This window comes from Pezoporus occidentalis, unplaced genomic scaffold (genome assembly GCF_034315485.1).
Source record: "Pezoporus occidentalis ecotype Australia unplaced genomic scaffold, CSIRO_AGI_Poc_V1 ctg4, whole genome shotgun sequence".
Taxonomy (NCBI): domain Eukaryota; kingdom Metazoa; phylum Chordata; class Aves; order Psittaciformes; family Psittacidae; genus Pezoporus; species Pezoporus occidentalis.
In genome coordinates, this window is record NW_026915724.1 from 18,602,074 (window position 1) to 18,612,784 (window position 10,711).

At 40.1% G+C, this 10,711-nt stretch overlaps 1 protein-coding gene across 1 annotated transcript; it reads left to right on the plus strand.

Annotated features, from left to right (window-relative positions):
• Nucleotides 1–274: 274 nt before the first annotated feature.
• On the plus strand, nucleotides 275–8,677 carry TYMS (thymidylate synthetase). The gene is made up of 7 exons (XM_062632857.1): nucleotides 275–605; nucleotides 1,320–1,393; nucleotides 2,603–2,777; nucleotides 4,937–5,038; nucleotides 6,164–6,339; nucleotides 7,179–7,250; nucleotides 8,155–8,677. Exons 1-7 carry the CDS (start codon nucleotides 455–457, stop codon nucleotides 8,290–8,292), a joined length of 888 nt encoding a protein of 295 aa, XP_062488841.1. The 5' UTR covers nucleotides 275–454; the 3' UTR covers nucleotides 8,293–8,677.
• The last annotated feature ends 2,034 nt before the right edge of the window (nucleotides 8,678–10,711 follow it).

Genomic DNA, 10,711 nt, shown 5'->3' on the forward strand with positions numbered 1-10,711 from the left:
AATGACAACAGTACTTTCCAGCACGAAAGAGGCTGGGGGGGGCGGGGGCAGATGAGTTGCCCTTGGCAGCAAGAGTCAAAGTCAGTACGCAGTGGAGCATGGACTTAGGTTAGGGGATCGGGCCACCCCTCCGTCAGGGGGACAAGCCCCATAGGGTGCCGCAGAGGGTGGCTGTGGAGGATTTCCAGCACCAGGCCAGGAAGTTCACAAGGGCAACACAGAACGCCACCCGCGCCCCGCTGCTTTGAGGCACGGGACTGTCGCAGCCAGCAGGGAAGAGGGCGGGAGGTAGGCGGTGGCTTCCCCCGCTCTGCCCGCCCTTTTTTCGCCGGTTGGCGGGAAAGTCAGGTAGTTGGCGGGTTCGCAGGAGAAGCGCCTGGCGGGAGCAGGACAGCAGGGCAGCCGGAGCACATCCCAGCCAGGAGGGAACCTCTCGGGGTGTTTCTCGGCCGATATGCCTGCCGAGGGGGAGCTGCCGGAGGTCGGTGAGCTGCAGTACTTGCGGCAGGTCCGGCACATCCTGCAGCACGGCCACCGGAAGGAGGATCGCACTGGCACCGGCACCATCTCCATCTTCGGCATGCAGGCGCGGTACAGCCTCAGAGGTCGGCACCGCCGGGACCCGCGGGGCGCCCCGACCCCTGCCCTCCGCGGCTCCGCCGGGCGGGACGCCATCTTCTCCCCAGGGCTGTTCCCCCACTCGCCCGAGGAGGGCGATGCTTTCCCCCGTTCGGGGCCTGGGCTCGGACACGCTGCAGGGGCTGTAGCGGGGTTTCAGCCCCCCGTCCTGTCAGCTCTTTCGCCCTCTCCCCGCTGCCAGCCTGCGGCAACTCGCACCCCTCTTCCCCCTTCGCCTAACGGCCAGGCCCTGCCCCGCCCCGTCCCATAGACGTTACCTGGTGAGCAAAGGGGTTAGATCTTGGGAGAGCCTGACCTGGTACTTCCTACCGTTAAAACATACTAGGAAGGATGGTTGTGATTTGCCAACAATTCTATCTTAAGCTCCCGTTTCCCTTGTGAATGCCTACTCGTACATCCTCATGCTGCACCGTGGTGCCCTCTCGGTAGAGTTCATTCAAGTCTCCACGGATAATTCATCTTCCCCTATTGTCCAGGAAAGTGATCAGGTTCTTGCCTTCCTTGCTCTGAATATGGGAATTACACAGTCTTTTCCAGCTTCTTTCTTTATATCCAAAACTCTGCATGTCAGGTGGTGGCATTACCCTCTATGTGGATAAAAACCAAAGGCTGTTCACCCTTCCTTATGAATGGCTGCTTACCTTTGACACTCCGTTTACACTCTGACAACTGTTTTTCAGATCAGTTTCCACTGCTGACAACAAAGAGGGTATTCTGGAAAGGAGTGCTGGAGGAGCTCCTGTGGTTCATCAAGGTTCAGTATTGGGATGGCTCTGTGGGTGGTGTGCCTGAGTGGTATTAACAGAATGGACTAGTGTGAATTAAGGAATTTGGGGTAACTGCAGATGTTTCCATTTATACAACAGAGCAGAAATGCAGCCAAATAATATTTTGACTACACGTGGTAGTCCATTATCTTCAAAACATTCTGTGAATTTTAGTGGAGACTGTTGCATTGTTACCAGTGAGGAGAGTTTTTCTGCTATTTCTTTTTAAGGGAAGTAATGTGAAATAGAGAGTTCTTTTGCTGATCTGACTATATCCCACAGCTACAGAACCTTGTACAGTCTTTTATTAGTGTTTGAATAAGAAATAATAATATGAAGTAGACTGTAGGCAGCTTAATTATCTGCTTTTTAATACCGAGATACCTTGTATTGATTTGAACAGAAATAAGCAGTGCAGAACCAAAGGTGAAACATAAGACTGATTTAAACACTAGGCTTTTTAGTAGCAAACCCCCGAGATCTAATAGAGCTAATAGCTGTATTTAGAGTATTAAAATTCAATGGTAGATAATACATTATGAGGTAAGTGTGCCTTTATATGTAGTGGCGTTGTGCAGGTACAGGAAAGTCTGTCAAACCATTCACTAGACTGCAGGACTCATATACACATTCATGTTCTTAAAAATATAAAAGACTAGACACTCCCCAAAACAGAACGCTTTCTTGTGTTGGATTTTTGAGTGTGCTGACTTGGACACACTGACTCGGAGTGTTGCAGAAGCCAGTGAAATTACTCAGGGTCATTTTGTTGTTTTTGTCATTTTTGTCATTTTAACAAAGGGATTTTTAAGACCTTAAGCTCATTGTAGATATCTTGGCAAAGGCAACATTGAGGCCATAAAGTTTTTTGTCTTTTTTCATCCATCTGTAAAGTAAAATTTTGTTGTCTTCAAATGTGCATTATAAGTTGACCTTGAGGCTGTACTGTTTGTGCATTCACAAAATTAGAAGAATCCCAAGTTAAACATAAGCATGGCACTTCAAACTTTATCCTAGTATGTTGCTCCTAAATTTTATTCTGTTGTGCAGTATCCTCATCCCGTGCATAAATCAGACTGTTAATCCTTTATAAGCAGAGAAGTACTGTAGACCAGCAAAGCTGAATACAGATGTTTCAAGTCATGTCCTTTGTGTTGGAATTAGCAGATAGACTTCTTACTCTCTGTCTTTTGTAGGGCTCTACAAATGCCAAAGAGCTCTCTGCAAAAGGTGTGAAGATTTGGGACGCTAATGGGTCACGTGAGTTCCTGGATAAGCAGGGTTTCAGCACCAGAGAGGAGGGGGATTTGGGACCAGTTTATGGTTTCCAGTGGAGGCACTTTGGAGCAGAATACAAAGATATGCACACAGGTAATTACGTACAAATAAAGTCTTGATTGCTTAGTGAGACAACTGTGACACATCAGTTCCAGAGGCCTGGGTGGAGTGGACTGTGGTTAAAGGGACTGTTCACAGTGTGAATTGATAGCCAGAATAAATACTGTTGGAGAAGGGTAATTTATTTTTTATTTTTTTTAATTCAGTCTAGCTGTCCTGAAAGATGTAGCTTTGTATATCGTAGTTTGGAATTTATGGCACAGATCAGTCACAAGGCATACATTACTTCTTTTACTTCAATCTAGAGCATGTATGGTCACTGGTAGCTGGAAGGATGTGTGTCTATTGCAGTCGAGAGATGTGAGCTAGCTCTGTTTGATAGCAGTGGAACGCAGGCTGCCATCTCTGAATACCAATGCAGGGTCTGAATTTCCATGATAAATTGTGCTGGCAAGAACTGACATTTGTGCACTACATTCATTGAAGACTGTGAAAGAAAGATTTTTCCATTCTGCAGCTGGAACAAGCTAGGATGTATCCATAGCTGATGATGCTGTGGACAGAATAGCTGTAGCAAGTTATGATGTGAGCAGTACCTATTGGTATTATTTTCAGTGGAAGTGGCTCATTAAACTTACTCTGAAGTGTCTTGACTCTTTTCTAACTCACTGAAGGAGTGGACATACGAAATGTTTAGAGGACTGCTGTTAAAAAAAAAAAAGTCAAAAATAAACGTTCGCTATCTGGTTGGTGTGATTTTTAACTGAGATTAGCAACATGCTTAGTTATATTTTTTCCTGTTGGGTTTTCCGTATAGTCTCAAAGTTCACATAAGTTACAGATGTTAGACTTACTGGCATGTTGACTGCTGCCAGAATACAGTTCTGTACTAACACAAATGATGCAAATTGTGAACTGACACATCTAACAAAGTTACTAAAACGTTTCACATTCCCAAACATAAAAGGTCTGAGGCATAACATAATTTGGAAAAAATGAACAACGTAAATTCCTGTAGGTTTCATTACTAATAGATTTCATTAGGTTGCATTACCAGTGGTTAGGTAATTAGCTTCAGAAGCCAACAAAACCATTTGACAAGGCTTCTGGCACAGTATTGCTGGCAGAAAAGTTCCCTGAGATGCTAATTGAGTATTAGCATCCTTTGTTGCAGCTTGGGTCTTCCTGTGACTTATTTGGTGTTGCTTTGCTATAGGAGTTATTAGAAAAAGTTAGTTACAAGCCATGCTGATTCACTGGCATGACTCAGAACAATGAGTAACAACTAATGACTGTTATTCTGGAATCCATTCTAAGGTTCAGTTAATTCCAGTGAGTTTGTTATATAACTGGTATTGAACCTAAAAATCAGACTGCGAACGTCATCAGGTGAAGTGTAATATCCTGTGCTATATGTGATTAAAGTTCCCTTCTGGCACTAAATGCCATGGAAATTTAGTTTTCACACATGACCTTGTAAGTGCTAGATGAAGGTGTTTATTCATCTGCCAAGAACTTCCTCCTTTTGAGCATGGAAAGGATGCCAGCACCCCATGTTAATGGTCTGGGCATATTGTTTTGGTTTTTACTTCTTGAAAGAAAGAGCACTGTAGCAGACACGTTTAAAATCTAGAAAGACATCTTAATCCAGAAATGCATTGAGCAAATCAGTTTAAATACTATGAATAACTAAGTAGTAATACCTTGCCCATTCCAATACAGCTTTTGTCCTATCTAGGTAACAAGTCAGCATGAATGATAAAGTAAAATACTTTGTCCAGCTAATTTTTTTGTATTGCAGCTTTTGTCTCCTGGGATGTAGCGTTTATGCAGACTTCTTATTTGGTCTTACAAAATGTCAAGTTATTGAGGCTTGGAATAAAATGTTTTAAATAGGAATGGTCCTATTTTGGAGAGTGCTAAAGGTACTCAAAACACACAAAAGAAATAGGGAACATACAAAAATACCATCATGAAAATTTCACAAGCCTTAGAGTATGCTAAGGAAGGCCAAGAATAGCTTACATTTGGAGGGTGCCAACTGATAAATTCAATCACTTTCAAAGTTACAGTAAAATCTTCAGAGGTTGTTGTTTGGGTATCACTTTTCAGTGGGATGTGGGCTGGGCTTTAAAACCAAAAACGTGACTTGAATCTCTCTGGCTTAGATCTTACTTGGTATCTTTCTTCAGATTACTCCAACCAAGGAGTTGATCAGTTGCAAAAAGTGATTGAAATGATCAAAACCAATCCAGATGACAGAAGAATCATTATGTGTGCTTGGAATCCCAAAGGTATCGAACAGCAGACATTTAAGTAAATGCAGTTGCACATTATCTTGCTTTATGTTAAACTATGTTCTAATCCTGTGTCAACAGTCAGTTCCAGTTGGTGTCCTTGCTTACTCTTAAAACTTTTGGACCATTACTTCAAAGTTTTTCTCCTCACATGAAAGTGAGGGATATACCAGGCTACCAGCATCTTGGACATACAGTCTCTGTTTAAAGACAACAATTATTATTTTAAAAAGGTTAAAAAAAACAAAACCAAAAAAGAATATACCAGAGCAGTGTCTGTTTTTTTAGCCATATAATAAATTGTAAACTTAACAAAAACCTTAGGAGTAGAAAACTATTATTTGTGTTTCAATCATCTCCTTGAAAATAGGTTGTCTAGGTAGCCATTCACTGTATTTCTTCTAAATAAGAGCTACTGCCAAATAATGTTTAACTGCAGCAGCAGTAGATCTATGCACAAAAAAAAAATCATCCAGAGGCAGAGCAGACTCGTGTCTCTGAAAAGGGATGCCACATATCATTGCTGTGATTTTTGAGGTTAAATATTGTCAGATATAAGGAGATAGCTGGATAAAAGCTTTTCTTACTAAGTTATAATTGTAATATTTTCACTTATAAGTGTGGCTAAACACACAAAAGATCTTCTGTTTTCTGATTATTATTTTTATATTGATCATTACTTTTATGTCTCAACAAGTGGTAAAGGCACATGGCAATAGGAAGAGAGTAAGATGAAGCAGTTGGAAGTCGCTTTAGGGTATGTGCTTAATTTTACCCTCAATGTCCTCCATTAGGGAAATCACCTGTCTCACTGAGGTGAGTGAAACTAAACTGCTGTGCAGCATTATGGCATAAATCTGCTCTGTGGAATATCTGTTTATGACTTTTCTGGGCATACAGCCCAGGAGACAGTGTGTCATGACCCGGACTTAATTGCTTAGGAAGCAGGTGATTTTAAACAAGAGAAGAAGCAACAAAATGATAGTGCAGTTGGATTTTTGCTCTACTGTCGCATAAAGTGCTTTTTCAGGTTTTGCATCTCCTGCATTTATATACACTAATGCTGTTACAATATTTTTATTTTTTTTATTTTTACTCTTCTTCCTGTACTGCAATTGCTAGATATTTCTCTGATGGCTTTGCCTCCATGCCATGCCCTTTGCCAGTTCTATGTTCTCGATGGTGAATTGTCGTGCCAACTCTACCAGAGGTCTGGAGATATGGGACTAGGAGTGCCTTTCAATATTGCCAGCTATTCACTGCTTACTTACATGATTGCCCATGTCACAGGGCTAAAGGTATGCTATTTAATCATTTTACTTAATCTTGTCTGAGAAGTGGGGGACTTAAGGCTCTTCATGCCATCCATGTCCAAGAAAACTAGAATAAACATACTGTTCAAAATCTTGCTAAAATATGTGTAAGAGAGGGCCTCATGAATTTAATGTGAATTGTCTCGGATTTGTACAGGTAGTTAAGATTGGTAATGTAAGAATTCGTGAATTCACATCAAGCAGACAGAAGATCCTCCACGTCTTTCTAACTCAATGTCAAAACTGACCTGTTCCACTAGTATACCTCTTTTAGAAATCTGAACTGAGCACTTGTCCTTATGAGATAGTAACATGTGAGTGATTAAATTTTGTAGCATGTGTTTTTTATTGGAATCAAACAGTAGCTCAGTGGTTGCTGTCAAGGTTCCAGTTTGGATATTCTGCCCATTTAACTTCCAGCTATAATTTCAGCTAGGTATTTTTTGCATTTTCTACTGTATATGATTATGTAGAGTGGTAGTATGTGCTCAGATATCTATTGTCCTGACTCCAGAGCTGTATTTTGTAATTTGGAGGAATAATTTAAATGCACCACAGTCTTGTACAAGTGAAACCCCCTTTTCTTTAGAGCATGTAAAATAGATAAACTAGTAGAAATTTCATGACATTTTTCATCAATTATGCATTAATCTGGGAAGATAGTGTCCTTCAAAGCTTGCAAGGTTGTCTTGATAATTCAGTACAGAAGCTGCAGTTCCACATTAGATGTAGGATGCTAAGAATCAATACTGTGAGCACCGTAATGTTTTTCTTTCTTGAAACCTGACTATTTGAAAAACACATGTATTCTCCTTTCTCTTCAGCCTGGAGAGTTCATACACACTTTAGGAGATGCGCACATATATCTGAATCACGTGGAACCTCTGAAAGTTCAAGTAAGTACTTAATCTGTATTCTTGTATCTTTCTGTCTTCCACAATGGTTATCCAATACAAAGTTATCTTGATACATATCTTATATAAATATTCCTTTTGCAAATATTTGTCAGGCTTTTCTTCTTATTTCTAGCCTAATAGTTGCAACACCTTAACCTCTGTTCAACTTGGGTTGCAAGCAGAAATACAATACAAACATGACTGAAATGTACATCAGTGTACTATTCTAGAACCAAATTAGAGATCCAGAGTTTGTACCCCTACTTTTGACTTCATCGTTCCAAAACCTTACAAAACCACTCTGCCTAACACAGATAAGCACAAAATAAAATGTCTTTGTAGTATATCAGAAAAGGATAACTTATCGATTCACAGAGTTAACCAGTATTAGTATTTGGCTGAATAAGGCTACATTTTCTTCACAAAGTAATCTGTTGCATTAGGAGCAAATCAGACTTGGCTCACACTGAATGTCCTCACCATTCTTGTGGTTCAAAACCATCCAGAGAACTACTTGCTGGTTCAGACCTGAATGTTCCCTTAGGAAACTGCAGCACATCTGATACACATCTGGGTCAGAATTTCCTGGGAATTTAGTTTCCTCTGGAAGGAATCTAATCTGTAACCACCAGAATTGCTCTGCAAGCTGAATATGCTTGCATTTGGATGATTAGGGAATCCTCTTTAAAATTATGCTACGCTACTGCTCCCTATCAAAATACTAAAGTAGATTCTATTTAACTGTTGCTGTGGGTTTTCTTTTTTTTGAGTATAAATCTTCTTGGGAAGGAGGGAAAATCTACGTAGTGTAATCTGACTTGAGAGATTATTGAGATCTAGTGTATAACATAAAATCTCTGCCTTCAAGTATTGGTTTTATACAGTAAGCTTGCTTTTATTTCAGCTTCAGAGGGAGCCAAGACCTTTCCCCAAACTCAGAATTCTTCGTAAGGTTGAAGACATCAGTGACTTTAAGGCAGAAGACTTTCAGATTGACGATTATAATCCTCATCCACCTATTAAAATGGAGATGGCTGTTTAATGCTATAAACCAGCTTCTATTAATGTGAAAATGTACCTAAGCTATTTGCCTTTCTCTGGTTTTGAAGTTATGGGGTTTTTATATACTTCAAAAGATACATATTTTATTACTGAAAAAGAAACAGAGTTCTGCCTTCAGTACCAAGCTGTAGTTGTACAGAACAGATGATTATTTATTCCTGCTGTACATTTTCAAGTTGCTAGTGAGATCATCTTCTACACATTATTTCAGTTACCAGTGGCCACCTCTGTTGCCATTCAGTTACTGTGTGTGAGTAGCATTTACGTGCTTTATTTAGTACTGAAAATGAGAACTTTTACATATGATTCCTTCAAGGTTGAAATATGTTCTAAAGAGTGTATCTTTAATAAAGCTTAAAAATCTTCTGGAGGGATGATGCATACTTAATATAATGTTTGTTTATAGCAGTTGTAAATGGGATGCATACTTAATATAATGTTTGTTTATAGCAGTAGTAAATAAGAGTTGGAAAGCAAAGGTAAATGCTGTTTTACTTTAGGATCTTAGAGGGTGAGAGCTAGCAGGGGAAAAGAAACTTAAAACTGCACATGGTCTTCATAGGTGAATCAGCAGGAAGAAGAAAGATGTTAATGGAGCCTTGCCTGAAATGCAATCTGCATAACATCTCTCTATCAACTTTTTTTTTAATCATTATTTCCTAACCCTACATGAATGATGAATCTGCTGTAAATCAAACAGACCTGTAGTTAAACAGCGGTTATCAAGTAGTGTTAGTAAGTCTGCCGTCATTTAAAACCAGATCCCACAAACTTGTGGACTAATTTTGTAGCCTGGAGCAGTACAAGTTAGAGATAGTAGTATTTGTAGGATTGGAGCCTATTAATTAAATCTTGCCAGAATTCAGTTTTCATCTCTCCTTATCCTTGCAACTTCCCCAGTAACTTCAGTCCGTATAAAATTCCTCTCCAGGAATCCAGTTGTGAATAGATCTACGGTTAATATTGACACATAGCATATTCAATACGTATTTGAACACATGGAGAAATGCATGGGGTTTTTTTATTAATTTTGAAGTCAGTAAACTGGTATAACTGAACAAGATGTCCCAGCAGCTGTCTGTCCCATGCACGCACCAGCTGATGACTTAAAGAGCTCTACAGGTGGCATTAGAAGTCAGTTCCTTAGCAGCTCTGCCTATCCATAGCATTTCGAGTCCTTGCTGTTTGTCCTGCTGACTGCTACTCATTCTCTCTCATGATTTGGCCTTGAAGAGTTTCCTCCTCTGAATGCATCCTTTTAGCATTTCCCGACTTTCCAAGGGCAGTTCAATAGACTTGGAGATAGCATAGAAATTTCTTACCACTATGCTCAAATATCAGCTCCCTCTATGATCTACTTTCTTAGACAAGCATTCCTAACCCACATTATTTCTGACATGTTATGATAAGTTGCAAAATTTGCCTTACTTCCATACCAGAAAGAATATTAGTTATCTGGTTATGATAGATGAGGGGTCAGAAAAGAAAGAACTGTTTCTGAATTTTGAGATGAACACCCACCTGATGAGCCATTAAATTCAATAGTCTCTTAATTAATCTGATTTGGTGAGCTTGCTACTGTAGTGACTGCCATCTGTGAAGTGTGAACATGGAATGCAGCCCAGGTTTCAAATACCTTTATCAAACCCACAAACTGTTCACTTTCACCTGCTTGAAGTTTAATCCACACGTCTAACTTTCCTTTGTAGCCCACAGGTAGGTGGGCTTATAGGTTAAGACAAATGCATATGGTAACCACCATGTAGCAACACCTTTTTTGAAACAAACAAAAAAAAAATCACCATAGTAATTTGCTACAGGAGTATTTTGTGTAACTAATCTGCTTTCGAGGCTTTCAAATACTGGGATATAATCAAATATTACCAAGTGCTGGACTGATTCACAGAGAGCCCCAAGTCCATACTAGAGAAAGACAGTGCTCAAAACCAAGGCATCCAAAGCCCTTAGATTCAGCCCTAGAGCATGACATGAAACAAAAAAATTACACAGTGCATGCAAGCTTATGCTCAGAAATCACAAGCATGATAGCTGAAGAAACTATTATCAGACTGGCTTGGAGAGTGGAGAGAGAAAGATTTTTTCATTACTGCTGTGTTTTGCAGAGCCTTACTCTGGACCATCAGCAGCACAGGCAAGTTTTCGTTCACACATCCCAGCCTGCATTTGTAGAGAACTCAAGGCCTTAGTGTGTAGAAGCTGTGTTAAGTATCACTCTGTTGTGGCAGTGTAAAGGGAAAAAGAAAAAAGACCTGAAGTCTCCCAAATTAACATCTTACAAGAGCTGCTCACAACTCATATACAAACATTTGTACAGTGTCCCTCTTGTGTGTCTCAATAAATCCAAATGTTTTAATCTACAGAATCACAAAAATTGTTAG